Source organism: Nomascus leucogenys, chromosome 19 (genome assembly GCF_006542625.1).
Source record: "Nomascus leucogenys isolate Asia chromosome 19, Asia_NLE_v1, whole genome shotgun sequence".
NCBI lineage: Eukaryota > Metazoa > Chordata > Mammalia > Primates > Hylobatidae > Nomascus > Nomascus leucogenys.
This window is the reverse complement of record NC_044399.1, coordinates 70,432,853-70,453,162: the sequence shown is the minus strand read 5'-3', so window position 1 is coordinate 70,453,162 and position 20,310 is coordinate 70,432,853. Positions and strand designations below refer to the sequence as shown.

The following is a 20,310-nucleotide window of genomic DNA, read 5'->3' as shown; positions in this document are numbered from 1 at the left end:
CTTGGTTCCGGGCCCAGTCAGCACCCAGGGGAGGCTGCGAACCACAGCCTTGGGTCTGGCACGAACTCTGGTGGATTCAACATCCCCGGGCCTCGAACCAGTGTATCCAGGGCTTCCAGCCCCGGGCCTGGGGGGCCTGCAGGGCAAGAGGTTAACAGCCCCGGGTGCAGTCCGCACTCTGGGTCAACTTGCTTGAACCCCCAAAACTCCCAACAGGACCGGCCCCGGAGCATCCTACGAAAGAACAGCTCCAACTTGATGCAGAAATCCCCCAATGTGGAGAAGTAAGGAGCCCAGCTCTGCGGGCAGCCAGCCCAGAGTCAGGAGGGTTCAGGACACCGGAGGGTCAGAGCCCGAAGGAAAGGGAAAGGGGCAGAGCCTTAAGAACGAAGAGTTAGAGTAGGTGAGGGCAACTGAGTGGGAAGTCCCAGGTTCCAGGCCTTCGGGAGAAGAGCAGGTGCCCCGTAAACCGTGGCTGCACAGGACTGTGATTATCATTAAGTCTGACCCCACTGCACTCCAGCCTGGTCAACACAGCGAGACTCCATCTCAAAAACAAAACAAAAAACAAACAAAAAAAACTGTTTTGAATGACTGGGAAAATGAGGGAGGCCTATCTGGGGGGTCACTAGATGGTCTCCTCCCCCAGCCCCAGAAGGAAGTCTCAGCACTGGGACGAGATGAATATCCTGGCCACCTACCACCCTGCTGACAAGGACTATGGATTTATGATGGTGGATGAGCCCAACACTCCCTACCACAGGTGCTGAGCCCTCAGCCCCAACCCTTCAGTCCAGAGATTCTTCTCTATTTAAAGGAGGGGACAGGTGGAGGAGGCAGAGAGCCTCAGGGACTGGATACTGCCTGACCCCCACCTCCCGGCGCTGCTTCCCCCTCCTCTGCAGGCTGCAGGACAATTTTGAGGACCTCTCTGCCGGTTCCTCCTGCTCAGTGAATCCCAGAGAGGTGAGAGTCCTGCCAGAGACAGCCGGGGTGTGGGGCCTCTTTCTTCCCTCAGCCCTGAATTCAGGTCTGCAGCGGATCTGCTTTCTGACACCCGCAATGGGAGGTGCTACAATTTCCATCAGGCCTGGATGGGGGCGGGGGTCCGCCAATTTGGCCTCGTTTACCACCTGTCCCCATTGCTATTTTCTTCTGTCGATGCCCCCAACTAGTCTCCTACCACTTCAGGATTGCCATGATGGACAGTATCTGCCCCAGGTTCCGCCAGGACTGTGCTGACAGGAGCTCAGGGCCTGCAGACAACTTTTCCAAGACACATGATGTAGGGTCCAGCCCTACGGGGCTTGGCGGGTGTTCCCCGCCCCCGTATGCGGAGACGAGAGATTGTAATAAATTAAGACACAAGACAAAGAGATAAAGAGAAAGCAGCTGGGCCTGGGTCTTAACGACTACCAAGACGCGGAGACCGGTAGTGGCCCCGAACGGCTGGGCATGCTGATATTTATTGCATACAAGACAAGGGGGCAGGGTAAGGAGGGTGAATCTTCTAAGTGATTGACAAGGTGAAGCAAGTCACGTGATCACAGGACAGGGGGCCCTTCCCTTTTAGGTAACCGACGTAGAGAGAGAAGGCAGCATACGTCAGCATTTTCTTCTATGCACTGATAAGAAAGATCCAAGACATTAAGACTTTCACTATTTCTTCTACCGCTATCTACTATGAACTTCAAAGAGGAACCAGGAGTATGGGAGGAGCATGAAAGTGGACAAGGAGCGTGAGCATTGAAGCACAGCACCTCAGGGAGGGGTTTAGGCCTGCGGATGACTGCGGGCAGGCCCGGATAATATCCAGCCTTCCACAAGAAGCTGGTGGAGCAGAGTGTTCCCTGACTCCTCCAAGGAAAGGAGACTCCCTTTCGCGATCTGCTAAGTAACGGGTGTCTTCCCAGACACTGGCGTTACTGCTTGACCAAGGAGCCCTCAAGCGGCCCTTATGTGAGCGTGACAGAAGGTTCACCTCTTGTCTTCTAGGTCACTGTTCACAATGTCCCTTCGGCACCTGACCCTATAGCTGCCGGTTATTCCTAGGTTATATTAGTAATGCAACAAAAAGTAATATTAAAAGCTAATGATTAATAATGTTTATAATAATGATTGATAATTGTCCATGATCATCTCTATATCTAATTTGTATTATGTCTATTCTTATTCTAACTATTTCTTTATTATACTGAAACAGTTTGTGCCTTCTGTCTCTTGCCTTGGCACCTAGGTAATCTTTCGCCCACAACATGAGATGAGGGTTGTGGACTGAATGGAAACGGGGAGGTGGAGCGAGCCTTTGGCAAGAGTGCAGTGGGAAAGCCAAGCTCTCACCACGGTCACAGACTCCACCGACTTTGACAAGCGCCGCAAGGCACACTATGACAAAGGGAAGTTGTCTCAAGGCTCAGAAAAACCAGCCCTTGGAGGATAAAGAGGACGAGGATGACAATGGTGGTATTATCAGTATCAGCGGTGGCAGTCAAGGCATGATGCTGGACCCACAGCCCAGGCCTGTTCAGAGAGGCTGGGCAGGAGAACTAGCCAGCGGAGCCAAAGATGAGCCAGGCCTGGTCACCCGGAGGCACATCCTTGAAGCCCAGGGTTAGCGATGGGGGGGCTCCAGGGACTAGAGGGGGTGGTATTCCAGAGCCCGTTCCTCACTTCTGTACCACAGTCTGTCTTCCTCAGTGGCTATCAGCCCAAGACTCTGCTGCCTGACAGGGAGGTAATGCTGGGAAGTAACCCCAGGGAAGAAAGAGGGCAGCTGGAGGAAGGACCCCACTCAGGATAGTCCCCGGAGGTTATTGGCTGTTGAGAAACAGAAAGTCTGATTGGGGGCTGATTTGTTGGCCAGGCCCAGTGGCTCACTTCTGTAATCCCAGCACTTTGGGAGGATTGCTTGAGGCCAGGAGTTCAAAACCAGCCTGGGCAACATAGGGAGACCTCGTCTCTACAAAAAAAAAAAGAAAAAGAAAAAGAAAAAAAATTGTTTTTAATTAGCCAGGCGTGGTGGTGTTCACCTGCAGTCCAGGCTACTGGGGAGGCTAAGGTGGGAGGATAGCTTGAGCCCAGGAGTTTGAGGCTGCCGTGAGCAATGCCACATTCCAGCCTGGGTAACATAACAAGATCTTGTCTCAAAAAATAAATAAAAAATAGACAAAAGTCCAAGACAACCATGGGGGGAGGTGGTCACTGAAGTTTTTCTCAAATGGGAAGGGTAAGAGACGTCAGTGAGATGAGGATCTGGGGCCTGAGCTTCTCCCCTGTGGTGAGGGCCCACGACAGACACCTGGGAGGCATGGATACACCAGATGGCCAGAAGACTTGGATTCATTTGGTTGATTCCTCAGATTCCTCCACCTACAGAAATCAGTCCCCCCATCTGTGGCCACTATCATATTGGGGCAGGAGATCACTCTGCAGCACAAGAAGTATGATAGCAAAGGACTATACTTGAGGTCCTGCTCCCACCCAGAGCTTGTAGAGGACATGGAAGATGAGCATCGGGATGGTAAGAGCCTGGGCAGGCCAGCCTAGGGGGCAGGAGGGCTGGGAACCCACAGCCTGATGGGTACCCCAGCCCTGATCACTGATTCTAGGCTCCACAAGCTTGACCTAGGTGATTGAGAACCCCGTAAGCACTGAGGTCCACCTACTGGACCACATGGGAGGCCCCTTTAGGGATCACAAGGCCACAGAGAGCTCCCTGATGGTGACAATGACACCATTGCAGCCTGTTGAGGGCACCAGGCCACCATCTCCCTGGAGCTGTCTCTTGGCAAGCTCCCATCTCCCAGCCCTCCAATTCTTTCAGGCCAGTACATCAGCAACAGGTGGAAGGAGAGGCCCTGAACAGCCTCAAGTCCAAGGTCCACATTGGACAGGAGAGGAACGAGGGAGACTCAGAAGCAGTTGGGACCCCCTCCAGCTTGGCATCACCCACTGGCTCCATGCCTCCTCCTTAACTCCTCTCTGCCACGTCACCCCACTCCAGGTATTTCTCTGTCCTCCAAAGACAGTGAGTCTCAAGTGGTGTCCAGCTGGTGGCTGGGGGGCTGAGCTGGCAAAGCCCAAGGAGTTCAGAGAGGGAGAGTGGAAGCAACCCCAACTCCTCAAGCCAGAACAAGCACAGCCGGGCACACTGAGCCTGGGCAGAGGCAAGGGGATGCTTACACTGGCCAGGGAGGTAGAGGAGCTGAGTGGGGAGGTTCTAGGGGATCCAGAGTCACATGGACAAGATCTCATGCCTGCTACGAGAAAGCCATGAACTCAAACTCTTCTCTCCAGATGAAACCCTGGGACTTCGATGGACTCAAGAAAAGGAAAGCAAACAATGGAAAATGGGGCTGGTTGGGGGTGGAGTGGGGGCAACCTTCCCTTCATGACCACCCTATGAATAGAAATAAAGAGCAGAAGAGCAAGAGTCTGGGAGCTGTGAATCGGGTACTCAGGCTGGGCCTGCTCAGTCGTTGAGGAGAGGGGAGGAGGAAGGGGAGTTCACACACAGGAACCATGAATATGACGGCAAAGCGAAGAAAGCTGGGAGCAGTCCAGGGTTCTGGACTCCACAGGAGCCTAGAATCACGAGAAGGCCCAAGCTGTAGCAGGATGACAATGACTGATGCAATTAATATAGTGAACCGGCCGGGCACAGTGGCTCACGCCTGTAATCCTAGCACTTTGGGAGGTGGGTGGATCACCTGAGGTCAGGAGTTCGAGACCAGTCTGACCAACAAGGTGAAACCCCTTCTCTACTAAAAATACAAAAAGCCGGGCATGGTGGCAGGAGCCTGTAGTCCCAGCTACTCGGGAGGCTGAGACAGGAGAATCGCTTGAACCCAGGAGGTGGAGGTTGCAGTGAGCTGAGATCGCGCCACTGCACTCCAGCCTGGGTGACGGAGGGAGACACCGTCTCATTCACAAATAAATAAATAAATAAATAAATAAATAAATTTTAGTGAACCATGAATTTACTGCTGTCACCTTCTTCACTTCATACAGCCCTGGAGGAAGGGGTTATCATTCCCATCTTCCAGATGAGAAAACTGAGGAATCAAAGAGCTCGTCCAGGGGCACACAACCTCTAAGTGACAGAGCCAAGATTTGAACCTAGATCTGCCAGGCCCCCAAGACTCAACCATGAAGAGAGAAAGAAACAGAGGCTAGAGCCCCAGGAGGAAGGCGCTGGCAGATCGTCTCTGAGGGCGGGGCTGTGGCTTCTCTGATCTCAGGCCCCCATCCTCCGCGCAGGCCCCGCCCCTGCCCCTCCCAGCACTGCCTGGAAGTGTGGGGTGAGAGCTCCTCCTAGGACACCCCTTTCCCCTTGGGGAAAGAATTGTGCCCCCCAGGCCCTTCTCCGCGGAGGTCCCTCTCTTCCTTCCCCATCATCTCCCCTTCCTGGGACAGAAAGTGCCTCCACCTGCATCCCCAGGTGCCCGGCCTCCAGGGCCCGCTGGCCCCACAGCAGGCAAGCTGAGATGACGGTCAAGCTGGATTTCGAGGAGTGTCTCAAGGACTCACCCCGTTTCCGGTAAGTGTGAACTGGTCTGGGGGGCTAAGGAGGGGAAAGTCTAACACCCCCAGCACACACACACCTTTCCCCAGGCCAGATCTCCTTCCAGGGAGCAGGCCTCCAAGAGGCAGGAGCGAGCCTGTGGGCCAAAGTGGTACCCCAGCTATGAAAGCAGGGTACTCCAATGCTCTCTGCCCCTGCATGCTCCTTCTGGCCTCTGCAGTTTCCCTCACCCCTAGAGCTGGCATTCCCTCTGGCCTCTCAGTGGGACCCCTGCCCCTCCCCCAGCACCTGCTCTGGGGCGGTTAGCAACTTCCTGCCCTGGCCACATCCACCCTCCTTCTACCCTTCCTGCTCTGGCCTGGGCTGTGGTAGCTCCCAGACTGCAGAGCGGGTAGAGCACAAGTGGGCGGGTGGGGGGCGAGCCTCTCAACTCTGCAGCTTTCTCCTCCGTACCCACCGCCCTGCAACTCCATCCCGCCTGATGAGGCAGACAGACCAGATGAACCCAAGCTCTGTTCCCATGACCCCCTCTTTCCCAGAGCCTCTATTGAGCTGGTGGAAGCCGAAGTGTCAGAATTGGAGACCCGTCTGGAAAAGGTGACCCTGACATGGAGAGGTGACCCAGGAATGGATTAGGTTGAGAGGGGTAGGGCCAGGGAGAAAGCTGGAGACACAGAATGCGTTCCAGGGATTATTGAATACTGTGTAGGGGAGATATTTTGGAGACTGCAGAGAAGCAGAAAAGATGGTTCTGTACCGACAAGAAGCTCAGGATCTTGGAAAACAAGACTTACTTTTGGGCCAGGCATGGTAGCTCATGCCTGTAATCCCAGCACTTTGGGAGGCCAAGGTGAATGGATCACCTGAGGTCAGGAGTTCTAGACCAGCCTGGCCAACATGGCGAAACCCCGTCTCTACTAAAAATGCAAAAATCAGCCATGCTTGGTGGCGCCCATCTGTAGTTCCAGCTACTCAAGAGGCTGAGGCAGAGGAATCGCTTGAACCTGGGAGGCGGAGGTTGCAGTGAGCCAAGATCGCACCACTGCACTCCAGGCTAGGCGACAGAGCGAGACTGTCTCAAAAAAAAAAAAGACTTAATTTTGGACTTCCTTGTTCAGCTCTTGAGCTCCTCCTGCATTGTGCCAGGCCCTGGGCATTCAGGGAGGGCAAGATCATTTCTGCTCCCACGGAGCCCAAAGGCTGACTGGAAGACAAACCAGTGAAACGTTTCAATTCAAGACAGTAAGGCGTCACCTGAGCACTCTATCAAACAGCATGTTCACACAAATACACACTCAAATGCGCTCTCATTCCCCTTACTTCACTTTACTTTTCTTTGCAACATTTACCTCGGACACATTATGTATTTGTATGCTATATATTAGTTCTCTATTGCTGTGTAACAAATTGTCACAAATTTAGTGGGCAACATTGTTTTATGGGCAACATGGTGAGACCTCACCTCTACAAATAATAATTTTATTTTTATTTTTATTTATTTGAGATGGAGTCTTGCTCTGTCGCCGAGGCTGCAGTGCAGTGGTGTGATCTTCGCTTACTGGAACTCCACCTCCCAGGTTCAAGTGATTCTCCTACCTCAGCCCCCCAAGTAGCTGGGATTACCGGTGTGCACCACCACACCTGGCTAATTTTTTTTTTTTTTTTTGTATTTTTAGTAAAGACAGGGTCTCACCATGTTGGCTAAGCTGGTCTTGAACTTCTGACCTCAAATGATCTACCTGCCACAGCCTCCCAAAGTGCTCGGATTACAGGAGTGAGCCACCGCACCTGGCCTACAAATAATAATTTTAAACAATGGACTGGATGGGGTGGCCACAGCTGTGATCCCAGATGCTTGAACTACTGGGCTCAAGTGATCGTCCCTCCTCAACCTCCCCAGTAGCTGTGCTACAGGCACATGCCACCGTGCCTGGCTTTTTTAAATTTAATTTAATTTTTTGTAGAGATAGGGTCTCCCTATGTTACCTAGGCTGGTCTGGAACTCCTGGGCTCAAGTAATCCTCCCACCTCAGCCTCCCAAAGTGCTGGAACTACAGGTGTGAGCCACCACACCTGGCCTGAATTTTTTATTTTGGGTAAATTATTGACTCAGGAGACTAGTAAGGAGAGGTGTCACATACCCATCACCCAGCTTCCCCCAGTGGTGACATCTTATACAACACTAGTACATTATTAAAACCAGGAAATTAATATTGTCACGTTACAATTAACAATAAACTCGGCCGGGTGCAGTGGCTCACGCCCGTAATCCCAGCACTTTGGGAGGCCAAGGTGGGCGGATCACGAGGTCAGGAGATCGAGACCATCCTGGCTAACACTGTGAAACCCCGTCTCTACTAAAAATACAAAAAATTATCTGGGTGTGGCGGCAGGTGCCTGTAGTCCCAGCTACTCGGGAGGCTGAAGCAGGAGAATGGCGCGAAGCCAGGAGGCAGAGCTTGCAGTGAGTGGAGATCGTGCCACTGCACTCCAGCCTGGGTGACAGAGTGAGACTGTCTCAAAAAACAAAAACAAACAAACAAAAAAACCCCAATAAACTCTAGCCAAGCTCAGTGGCTCACGCCTGTAATCCCAGCACTTTGGTAGGCTGCGGCAGGTGGATCACGAGGTCAGGACTTCGAGAACAGCCTGACCAACATGATGAAACCCCCGTCTCTACTAAAAATACAAAAATTAGCCAGGCATGGTGGCATGCACCTGTAATCCCAGCTACTCAGGAGGCCGAGGCAGGAGAATTGCTTGAACCCAGGAGGCGGGGGTTGCAGTGAGCTGAGATCACACCACCACACTCCAGCCTGCGGAGGTAGCAATGAGCGGAGATCGTGCCACTGCACTCCGGCCTGGGCGACAGACCGAGACTCTGTCTCTAAATAAATAAATAAACTCTATAGATCCTACTTCGATTTTACATTTTGCATATACTCTTTTTTGGTGTTTTTGTATATAATTCTATGGTACTTTATCACGTGTATGGATTACTTTAACCATCACCACACACCAATGGACACACGGAATTCCTTTACAGTGGTACCCGACACCCTTCCCACACTTTTTTAATCCGTGGTAACCACTGATTTGTTCTCCATCTCTCTACTTTTGTCATTTCCAGAATGTTCCATAAATAGAATCATACACTATGTGACCCTTTGAGATTTGGCTTCCCCCTCCCCCCTCACTCAGAATAATGCTGCTGCCAGGTGTGGTGGCTCATGCCTGTCATCCCAACTACTCAGGAGGTCAAGGTAGGAGGGTTGCTTGAGGACAGAAGCTTGAGACCAGCCTGGGCAACATAGCAAGACCCTTGTCTCTAAATAATGTTTTGTTTTTTAATTAGCCAGGCGTGGTGGTGTGCGCCTGTAGTCTCGGCTACTCAGGAAGCTAAGATTGGAGGATCCCTTGAACCCACGAGTTCAAGGCTGCAGTGAGCTATGATCCCACCACTGCACTCCAGCCTGGGCAACAGAGCCCTCAACTCTAAAAATAATCATAATTTTTTAAAAGATTAATGCTCTTGAAGTTTATCCAAGTTGTTCCACATATCAACAGTTTGTTCCTTTTTATTGCTGAGTACCGTTCTATTGAACAGATGTCCCAGTCTGTCACTAGTCCAGTGTTATGAAAGTTTCTTACTCATCTAAGGGGGAGGGGCTGAGATGGTAAGGAAAAAACTAGACACAGAGTCCTCAGATTCACACCGTGATATGTGAACATCCTTGTACCTTGTCACAGACAACCCATGGTGATGTCTGATAAGATTTGATCTTGGTCAGGCCAGGTGCAGTGGCTCATGCCTGTAATCCCAGCACTTCGGGAGGCCGAAGCAGGTGGATCACCTGAAGTCAGGAGTTCGAGACCAGCCTGGTCAACATGGTGAAACCCCGTCTCTACTAAAAATACAAAAAATTAGCCGGGTGTGGTGGTGGGCGCCTGTAATCCCAGCTACTCGGGAGGCTGAGGCAGGAGGATCGCTTGAACCTGGGAGGCGGAGGTTGCGGTGAGCCAAGATCGTGCCATTGCACTCCAGCTTGGGCAACAAGAGCGAAACGCTGTCTCAAAAATAGAAAAATAAAAAGAGATGGGGTTTCACTATGTTGGTCAGGCTGATATCCAACTCCTGACCTTAGGTGATCCACCCACCTCAGCCTCCCAAAGTGTTGAGATTACAGGTCTGAGCCACCTTGCCTGGCCTATCAAGTCTCTTTGTCAGTCAAAAGGGCCAGATAGGGTGGGCCCCAGGAGTACCCCAGCATTTCCTCTTGGCCCTGACCCGTGGTCTGGATGATGGATTAATATTTATGAGGGAACGTGCAGTGAGCACAGAATGGGACAACTCCTAGCAGTAAATACTATAGATTTTATTTATTTATTTATTTTTTGAGACAGAGTCTTGGTCTGTCACCCAGGCTGGAGTGCAGTAGCGCCATCTCAGCTCCCTGCAGCCTTGACCTCCCGGATTCAGGCAGTCCTCCTGCCTTAGCCCCTGAGGTAACTGGGATTACAGGCATGTGGTGCCATCTCGGCTCACTACAGCCTCAGTCTCCCAGGTTCAAGCAGTCCTCCTGCCTTAGCCTCCCAAGTAGCTGGGATTACAGGCATGTGCCACCACGCCTGGCTAATTTTTGAATTTTTAGTAGAGATGGGGTTTCACCATGTTGCCCAGGCTGGTCTTGAATTCCTGAGCTCAAGCGACTGGCCCGCCTTGGCCTCCCAAAGGGCTGGGATTACAGGTGTGAGCCACCGCGCCTGGCCAATACTGTAGAATTTAATAGCAACTAGGTAGAGAATCCAGACCGTGCAGGAGGCTGGAATCTCCACGGAGCTCTGGATTTAAGCAAGTAGGCAGGGCAGAAAGATACATGTGCAAGTGGACAGGGAAAGATGTTTTGGAGGTAAGGCTGACAGAGGTGTTGGCGACAGGCTGAGAGGAACGGGCAGGAATTTGGTTTCAGGCCCAAGGCAGTGGGAGCAAAGACGCAGTGATGAGAACACAGCAGGTGTGTGTTAGATACAGGGAGAGCTGGATGAGCCTGGAGGGCAGTGAGGCCGGGCAGGAATGGGGGAGCGCTGCCCTGGGCAAGGGGAGAGGAAGTGGGGCAGGTGTGGGGGCATCACCGGGTGTGAGGATGACGGCACAGCTCCCTGTTACCCTCCTTCTTTCCCAGCTCCTGAAACTGGGCACTGGTCTCCTGGAAAGTGGGCGCCATTACCTTGCTGCCAGCCGCACCTTCGTTGTCGGCATTTGTGACCTGGCCCGCCTGGGTCCACCAGAGCCCATGATGGCGGTATGCGGAGGGTCTGCATCTGGGTGGGAAGGGGTCTGGGACAAGGAGGTGATGCTGCGGAAGAGGAGGGCTGGCCTGGGGTCTGCAGGTTCCAGGCCAGAGCAGGGCTGGGCTGCTGTCCGTGATAGCCATAGCAGGCTGGGTCTCGAGTCAGGGGGGTGCTGCCACCCCATGCCTGGTACTCTTTCTGTGCCTCTTCTTGCCTAGGAGTGTCTGGAAAAATTCACCGTGAGCCTGAATCACAAGCTGGACAGCCATGCGGTAAGTAGGGGAAGGTAGGGATTGTGGGAATGGTGGCCAGGTCGCCTGTGGTCCTGACCCCAGTCTACCAACATCTCCTTCCCTCAGGAGCTTCTAGATGCCACCCAACACATACTGCAGCAGCAGATCCAGACCCTGGTCAAGGAGTGAGATGGGGCCGGGTGCAGTGGCTCACACCTGTAATCCCAACACCTTGGGAGGCCAAGGCGGGAGGATTGCTTGAGCCCAGGAGTTCGACACCAACCTAGCCAACATGGCGAAACTGTCTCCACAAAAAATACAAAAATTAGGCCGGGCGTGGTGGCTCATGCCTATGATCCCGGCATTTTGGGAGGCCAAGGCGGGTGGATCACCTGAGGTCGGGAGTTCGAGACCAGCCTGTCTAACATGGCAAAACCCCGGCTCTACTAAAAAATAGGAAAAAAAAAATTAGCCGGGCATGGTGGCAGGTGCCTGTAATCCCAGCTACTCAGGAGGCCGAGGCAGGAGAATCATTTGAACCCAGGAAGTGGGGGTTGCAGTGAGCCAAGATCACGCTACTGCACTTCAGCTTGGGCAACAGAGTGAGACTCTGTCTAAAAAAAAAAAAAAAAATCGCCAGGCGTGGTGGCACATGTCTGTTGTCTCAGCTTCTTGGGAGGCTGAGGTAGGAGAATTCCTTGAGCCTGAAGGTCAAGGCTGCGGTGAGCCATGATTGTGCCACTGTACTCCAGCCTGGGTAACAGAGCAAGACCCGGTCTCAAAAACAACAACAAAAAATTTTTTAAAAGGGGGAGTGAGATGCGAGGGAAGGGGGCCTTATTTCTCGGAAACCAGCCCTGCCATCCTCTTCCCATGACCACAGGAGCCTTCCTAGTGACAGAGTTGTGAGATTGGGGGTTTCTGGTGTCCTGACTTCCGTCCCAGGGATCTCCTTGGGTTTCCCACGTTGCAGAGACTAACTGAAAGGACATGAGGGCTTTATTCTGGGAATGCTCTGCTGGGGCAGGTGGGTGTTAGCTGCGATTCTGTGTTATCTTCCTATCCTTAGAGGTCTGCGGGGTTTCCGAGAGGCTCGCCGGGATTTCTGGCGGGGGGCTGAGAGCCTGGAGGCTGCCCTGACCCACAACGCAGAGGTTCCCAGGCGCCGGGCCCAGGAGGCAGAAGAGGCAGGAGCTGCTTTGAGGACGGCTCGAGCTGGGTACCGGGGACGGGCACTGGATTATGCCCTGCAGGTGCCTGCCCCAATCTGTCTTCCTGGGGTACCAGAGCCTCAGGTGTTACCTCGAGGCTGGGGGGTACCCAGTGTGCAGTGGGAAGGGGTGCTGTGTTTTCAAGACTGACCTGGGGTTTTTTACATCCTCAGATCAACGTGATTGAGGACAAGAGGAAGTTTGACATCATGGATTTTGTGAGTTGTGGCGGGGGTGAGGGCAGGGTGGAGAGGAGCCTGCTGCCAGCACAAGGGAAGGGGGAAAGGGGTTCTTCCTCAGCCCGCCCTCTATCCGCCTTGCCCCCCAGGTGCTGCGTTTGGTGGAGGCCCAGGCTACCCATTTCCAGCAAGGCCATGAGGAGCTGAGCCAGCTGTCCCAGTATCGAAAGGAGCTGGGCACCCAGGTGGGGCCCCAGGGCACAGCAGGTGGTGGAGGGAGGTTAGGGACTCCTAACTGGGGGGCCTTGGACATCTGAGATGCCCTTCCTGTGCCCAGTTGCACCAGCTGGTCTTGAATTCAGCACGAGAGAAGAGGGACATGGAGCAGAGACATGTGCTGCTGAAACAGAAGGTGAGGGGCCAGGTGCGGTGGCCCACGACCGTCATCCCAACATGTTGGGAGGCTGAGGTGGGAAGACTGCTTGAGGCCTGGAGTTCAAGATTAGCCTAGGCATTGTAGTGAAACTCTATCTCTACAGAAAATTTTAAAATTAGCTGGTGTGGTGGCATGCACTTGTAGTTCTAGCTGCTCAGGAGGCTGAGGTGGGAGGATTGCTTGAGCCCAGGAGTTCAAGACTGCAGTGAACTATGATCACACGACTGCACTTAAGCCTGGGTGAAAGAACAAGACCCTGTCTCTAAAAATAAATTTAAAAAAATATTTCAAAAAGCAGAAAGTGAGGGCTAGGGCTGTGGGCAGGAGGCAGATGCCTATGGCCTTGGTCTCTGCCCATCTCAGTTGCCCTTTGATCCTCTTATGCCTGCAGGAGCTGGGTGGTGAGGAGCCAGAACCAAGCTTAAGAGAGGGGCCTGGTGGCCTGGTGATGGAAGGACATCTCTTCAAACGGGCCAGCAACGCATTTAAGACCTGGAGCAGGTGAGGAGAGGACACCCCCAATCAGCCCGCCCCACCCAATGATGTATTTTCGGGTGGTAATAGCACGCTAAGCACTGCAAGGAAAAACAGATGAACCCCCCTGCCTCAGTAGAGTTTACATTCCATCAGCAAAGACAGACGATAAACCTAGTAAGTAAATTACGTGCTATGTTAGAAGGTGATAGTGCTATGGGACAGAGAGAATAAAGCAAAGGATGTGGGGAGCTGGGTAGGGGTTACAGTTCTAAATAGTTGGGCAGTGTGGGCTTCATGAGAAGGTAACTTTTGAATAAAGACTTGAAGGATATCTGGGGGAAGAAAGTTCTAGACAGAAGGAAGAGCCAGTGCCAAGGCCCTCAGATAGCTGGGGAGTTGGAAGAGCAGGGTGGCGGCCCTGGGTCTGGACAGAGTGAGGGAGCAGGATGTGTAGGAGATGAAATTTGAGCTAATGGGGGCATGAGTCATTATAGGGCCCTATAGATTTTTGTAGGGATTTGGGGTCTACTCTGAGGGCAATTGGGAGCTGCTATAGAGTTTGGAACAGGATGGTGGCATGCTGTGACTTGACTCCTTCCCCTTCTAGGGCCACTGCTAGCCCACATGGGATCTCTGTGCAAATTAGAAAATGGAGCCACTTCCCCAAGATACCTTTTTTCTTTTTCTTTTCTTTCTTTTTTTTTCTTTTTTTCTGTTTTTTGAGATGGGGTGTCACTCTGTTGCCCAGCCTGGAGTGCAGTGGCGCAGTCTCGGCTCACTGCAACCTCTGTCCCCTGAGTTCAAGTGATCCTCCCTCCTCAGCGTCCTAAATAGCTGGGACCACAGGCGGGTGCCACCACGCTCGGCTAATTTTTGTATTTTTGGTAGAGACAGGGTTTCACCATGTTGCCCAGGCTGGTCGCAAACTCCTGACATCAAGCAATCCGCCTGCCTCGGCCTCCCAAATTGCTGGGATTACAAGCGTGAGCCACTGTACCTGGCCCCCAAGATTCTTTCTTTTCTTTTTTTCTTTTTCTTTTTTTTTTCTTTTTTGATGGAGCCTCGCTCTGTTGCGCAGGCTGCAGCGCAGTGGTGCGATCTCGGCTCACTGCAACCTCAGCTTCCTGGGTTCAAGCGATTCTCCTGCCTCAGCCTCCCAAGTAGGTGGGATTATAGGTGCCCGCCACCACGCCTGGCTAATTTTTGTATTTTTAGCAGAGACGGAGTTTTCACCATACTGGTCAGGGTGGTCTCAAACTCCTGACCTCGGGTGATCCACCGCCCCCATCGGCCTCCCAAAGTGCTGGGATTACAGGTGTGAGCCCAGCCTAAATAGTATTTTTTAAATTGTAGCAATAGACATTTTATTAGAAAAAGAATTTTACTGCCATCTGCTGGAAAGTTGTCTTCATAACTATATGAAATCTGGGTTGTCCAAGATAGGAACAGCATCCTTTAGATGTTCCAATCTGCACAACTGTCCACCCTTCTCTGGAATGTCTCGTGGAACAGACAGCCCAGGTGTCTCTCCTCTCAGTAAGATCCTCATGGGCAAAGAGCACAGCCTCTCTTCCTGCCCATGTCTGTAATGATTTCCTTCTCTTACAGACGCTGGTTCACCATTCAGAGCAACCAACTGGTTTACCAGAAGAAGTACAAGGTGAGTGAGCCTGGGTCTTGGATGCCTGGGCCCCAGGGAGACTCAGCTCTTGCCTGCAGCTGGACATCTGGCCCCTTATCACCTTATGCTGCCAGGACCCTGTGACTGTGGTGGTGGACGACCTTCGTCTCTGCACAGTGAAACTCTGCCCTGACTCAGAAAGGCGGTTCTGCTTTGAGGTGGTGTCCACCAGCAAGTGAGTGCAATCCCCAGGGGTGATACTCTAATATATCTAAACAGCTGCCAATCTGAAAGGCAGGGCCCACCACAGTGGAGGCCCCCCATGCAGCTCCAGACCTTAATTTAATTCTTTGGCGGCTGGATTGGGGGGCAGTTGTGGAAGAGGGTACAAGGTGATGGGGGATATTTAGGAGAATATTACCAACTGGTACAGAAGTCTTTCAATGCAACTGGAACTGGTTGAATACTGGCTGAATGTCAGCCTGCCCATCCTGCCACTTTGGTTCCCAGCCCTCAGACCCCTCTGCCATCTCCCTCACCCTCCTACCTAGGTCCTGCCTCCTCCAGGCTGACTCAGAGCGCCTCCTGCAGCTGTGGGTCAGTGCTGTGCAGAGCAGCATCGCTTCTGCCTTCAGTCAGGCTCACCTTGATGACAGCCCCCGGGGTCCAGGCCAGGTACCTTAACCTGGGGTTGCAGAGCCAGGCTGCCTGTGGAGATGGAGCACCCTTTACCCTAGGCCCCTTGGCCACCCTTTCTTCTCCTGTCTCCCCCAGGGCTCGGGACACCTGGCCATAGGCTCTGCTGCCACCCTGGGTTGTGGTGGAATGGCCAGGGGAAGGGAGCCTGGGGGAGTCGGGCACGTGGTGGCCCAGGTCCAGAGTGTGGATGGCAATGCCCAGTGCTGCGACTGCCGGGAGCCAGCCCCGGAGTGGGCCAGCATCAACCTTGGTGTCACCCTCTGCATTCAGTGTTCCGGCATCCACAGGTTACTCCATGAGGCCCATGCGGGAGCCCCACTCCTTCAGCTGCAGTGCGGCTCCAATAGAGAGCTCATCACACCGGTCCCTCTTCCTTCCCTGTCCTGGCTTCCTCTCTTAGCTTCTGGCTTTGTCACTGGGTACCAGGCCTGGGCCCAAGCCTGTGGGGTGCCAGTTGGACCCAGGTGGGGCCTAGCCCCTCTGTGTCCTAGTCTGGCCAGAATTGGGGGATACCCAGAATTTGTTGGCTTGGTTGGAAGAAGTGTGGGGTCAAGGCTGCTGAGGGTTGGGGAGCCAATGAAGACTAGGCAGAGAAACAGTCATGAGGCCTTAGCAAGTGTCTAAGGCCCTCGCCCCCCACCTCAGTGTGGTGGAAGGGAGGTGACATGGGAGAGATTGTCCAGGCCAAAGTGTCATTAGAGAAGGGAGGTGGCAGGAGTGATGAGGGCCTTGAAATGAAACCTAAGGAAGAAGGAATGGTGACGAGACAGGGTCCTGCCAGGGCCGGGTCAAGGCTACATGGTGGCTACATGGCCGCAGCTGCCCTGCCTCCTGGGCCAGCACCTCTGCATGGGCCCCCATGCCAGCCTTGCCTCCCAGTGTCTTCAGGAGCAGCAGCAGCTCCCCAGGCCGCTGCCCCCCTGCACAGGGCCTGACCCTCCCCTCTGGCCCTCCAGGAGCCTTGGTGTTCACTTCTCCAAAGTCCGGTCTCTGACCCTCGACTCATGGGAGCCAGAACTAGTGAAGGTAACTTGGGGTATTGTGAAGATTGGGGGCAAGAACTTGGGGTGGGGCAAGGACTTGGGGGTGCAGGGGCGTGATCCCTGAGGAGTCACTCGCCCCCACCTTCCCTGACTCTGCCTCTGCCTCTGCCTGGGCCTCCCGAAGCTCATGTGTGAGCTGGGAAATGTCGTCATCAACCAGATCTATGAGGCCCGCGTGGAGGCCATGGCAGTGAAGAAACCAGGGCCCAGCTGCTCCCGGTGAGCTTGGGGTTTAGCCTCCCAGAGGAATGGGGGACCCCTGGAGCAAGAAGAGGGAAGACTGCCTGCTTCTCCCCTCCCACAGGCAGGAGAAGGAGGCCTGGATTCATGCTAAATACGTGGAGAAGAAGTTCCTGACCAAGCTGCCTGAGATTCGAGGGCGAAGAGGTGGCCGGGGGCCCCCAAGGGGGCAGCCTCCTGTGCCCCCAAAGCCTTCCATCAGGCCCCGGCCAGGGAGCTTGAGATCCAAGCCAGGTATAGGGTTGGTTGGGCATTCATTGAGCACCTGCTGTGTGCTCGGCAGTGTGCCAGGTACTGCGGGGAGGCACAGAGTGTGAAGCCCAGGTCTTCCGCTGGAGAATGTCGGAGGGACCGGACTGCCGTTGCAGGGGTTACGGTGGAGTGTGACATTAAGAATGGGAAGGAATGTGGGGCTGGGCGTGGGCGGGGAGGGTAAGGGGTGCCAGCAGCAAGAGAAATGGAGAGAGAGTGGGGTGGGTTTGGCTGGAGCGGCAGGGGTTGAGAGCTGAGGCTGAGTGTCAGGCAGTCAGCTCACCTGTGTCATCCCGCAGTCGGGGTGGTTGGACCGGATGAGGTGATGATGCCATCTCTCCCCCACACCCTAGGGACTCGTACACATGCATACTCATACACATACCCACGCCTGCATCACTCTATTCCCTCCACAGTCCCAAGCTCCCCATCATTTAGAAGAGACCTGTCCCATTATAGCATTGGGGCACTGTGCTGAGGGTTTTCTTCCCAGACTCGGAGCTGCTTCCCCCTAACAGAACCAAATCCCCTGAACAGAGCCTCCCTCTGAGGACCTGCGAAGCCTGCACCCTGGGGCCCTGCTATTTCGAGCATCTGGGCATCCTCCATCTCTTCCCACCATGGCCGATGCCCTTGCCCATGGAGCTGATGTCAACTGGGTCAATGGGGGCCAAGATAATGCCACACCGCTGATCCAGGCCACAGCTGCTGTAAGAGCCCTGCCGACCTCCCCACCCCACCCTAGGACTCTGACACCTACTCCTGACTCTGGGCCCTGCCCTTACCTCCTCTTCCCACCACCTGTTCCCTAGGGCCTCCACCCATAGGGAGAGATAAGCAATAGAGACTGGTTGCTAAATGTGTGATTTGAAGGCAGAGAACCTGAGTTTGAACCCAGGCTCTCATCCCTTACAGGAGACTTTTTTTTTTTTTTCTTTTTCTGAGATGGAGGCTCACTCTGTCCCCCAGGCTGGAGTGCAATGGCACCATCTGGGCTCACTGCAAGCTCCGCCTCCCAGGCTCACGCCATTCTCCTGCTTCAGCCTCCCGAGTAGCTGGGACTACAGGCGCCCGCCAGCACGCCCGGCTAATTTTTAGTATTTTCAGTAGAGAAGGGGTTTCACCGTGTTAGCCAGGATGGTCTCGATCTCCTGACCTCGTGATCCACCCGCCTCGGCCTCCCAAAGTGCTGGGATTACTGGCGTGAGCCACCGCGCCCGGCCTACAGGAGACTTTTAACAAGTTATTAACCTCTCAGCCTCATCTGTAAAATAGTAACATACCTCATAAGCTTGTACTATGGATTTATATATGAATACATGCAAAGAGCTAGAGCCAAGCCTGACAGCTGTAACCCCTTCTACACTCCTGATTTAACACACTCCACCCTCCCATTCTCTGAACTGGCGCCACCCTAAGACATCTTGAAATCCACCACTAGGGATGCCACCCTCAACCCCCCTTCTCGACTTCTCCATGCAGAATTCTCTTCTGGCCTGTGAGTTTCTCCTCCAGAACGGGGCGAACGTGAACCAAGCGGACAGTGCGGGCCGGGGCCCGCTGCACCACGCAACCATTCTTGGCCACACAGGGTAGGGATGATGGCCACGGGGAGGAAGGCTGGGAGGAGTTGGGCGGCCGGCTGACCCTGGCTCTTCTCTCCAGGCTCGCCTGCCTGTTCCTGAAACGGGGGGCTGATCTGGGGGCTCGAGACTCTGAGGGCAGGGACCCTCTGACCATCGCCATGGAAACAGCCAACGCTGACATCGTCACCCTGTAAGAATGCCTGAAGGGGCGGGACTGGCGCTGGGACTCCCCCCACCCCCGCCCGCCCACCTTCGGGCGGGCGGGGCTGATGCCGAAACAGGAGCCTGCCCGGTGGGGCCTCGGGAAGGGCTGGGCCAGCGCCGGCGCCAGGCTCGAGAAAGGCTGCGCCAAGTGTGCATTGGGACGTGGAGTAGAAGGCAGGCGGGAGGGCGGGCAGGGTGCGAGGATGCTTGACCCATCCTGGGAGGTGTTATTCGCCCATCAACATTGCTGTCAGGCATCTTTTTAGCACTAGACGTGACGCCGGGGTTGGGGGCAGATGAACGGAAAGCAACCCAGCTCAAAGGATGGGAAGTTGTGGGGGAGGTGAGGGTAGTGTCGTTTTTTTTTTTTTTTTTTTTTTTGAGACGGAGTCTCACTCTGCCGCCCAGGCTAGAGTGCAGTGGCGCGATCTCGGCTCACTGCAACCCCCGCCTCCCGGGTTCAGACGATTCTCCTGTCTCAGCCTCTCCCGAGTAGCTGGGACTACAGGCGTGCGCCACGACGCCCGGCGAATTTTTTGTATTTTTAGTAGAGACGGGGTTTCACCATGTTGGCCAGGACGGTCTCGATCTCCTGACCTCGTGATCCGCCTGCCTCGGCCTCCCAAAGTGTTGGGATTATAGGCGTGAGCCACCGCGCCCGGCCAAAGATAGTGGCGTTCACTTCTTAATTCCCTCCCCTTCAGGCTACGACTGGCAAAGATGAGGGAGGCCGAAGCGGCCCAGGGGCAGGCAGGTAAAGAATACACCCACCCCACCCCCCAGGCCCAACACCTGAACTCTGGGCTTCTGGTCCACGGTGACCTCTCTCCGTAGTGCCCAACTGCATTCATTCCGTTAACGAATGCGTATTGGGTGCATGCGACGTGCCAGGACCTGGCAAGGCATAGGGGCTGGCGCGGTGCCCGCGGTGCGCACGTTCCCACCCAGGCTCGGAGCGCGAGATCCCCAGGTGGACCCCAACCGCCGGATCCTGCCCTTCTGCAGTGGGGTCAGCCGCCTCCCGGCCTTTCCTCCCTCCCCCAGGGGATGAGACGTATCTTGACATCTTCCGCGACTTCTCCCTCATGGCGTCAGACGACCCGGAGAAGCTGAGCCGGCGCAGTCATGACCTCCACACGCTGTGACCCTAGGCCCTCGGGGCCCGCGCCTCCCTCCCTTCCCTGCCACCGGGCCCTCGGCCATTAAAGCCTCCGTGCTTCGCTCTTCCCTTCTGGTTCACTTCTTGGGCGCCACCTTCGGGCCCGTAGGGTGTTGGGCGCTGCGGCTCCCGAGGTGTGGGGAGCGGCTGGGGG

General features: G+C 54.4%; 1 protein-coding gene across 2 annotated transcripts; it reads left to right on the top strand.

The window, feature by feature from the left end:
* Positions 1–5,330: 5,330 nt before the first annotated feature.
* ACAP1 (ArfGAP with coiled-coil, ankyrin repeat and PH domains 1) lies at positions 5,331–20,224 on the top strand. Of its 2 annotated transcripts, XM_030800037.1 has the most exons (22): positions 5,331–5,539; positions 6,064–6,121; positions 10,708–10,827; positions 11,035–11,088; positions 11,176–11,234; positions 12,119–12,302; positions 12,434–12,478; positions 12,589–12,684; positions 12,777–12,851; positions 13,267–13,376; positions 14,961–15,012; positions 15,108–15,208; positions 15,525–15,648; positions 15,748–15,959; positions 16,629–16,698; positions 16,840–16,934; positions 17,020–17,189; positions 17,745–17,917; positions 18,690–18,799; positions 18,873–18,983; positions 19,702–19,751; positions 20,042–20,224. In XM_030800037.1, exons 1-22 carry the CDS (start codon positions 5,487–5,489, stop codon positions 20,140–20,142), a joined length of 2,223 nt encoding a protein of 740 aa, XP_030655897.1. In that variant the 5' UTR covers positions 5,331–5,486; the 3' UTR covers positions 20,143–20,224. The 2 variants fall into 2 exon arrangements, with proteins under 2 accessions (XP_030655897.1, XP_030655895.1); XM_030800035.1 differs by lacking the exons at positions 5,331–5,539; positions 6,064–6,121 and having other exon boundaries at positions 10,268–10,827.
* The last annotated feature ends 86 nt before the right edge of the window (positions 20,225–20,310 follow it).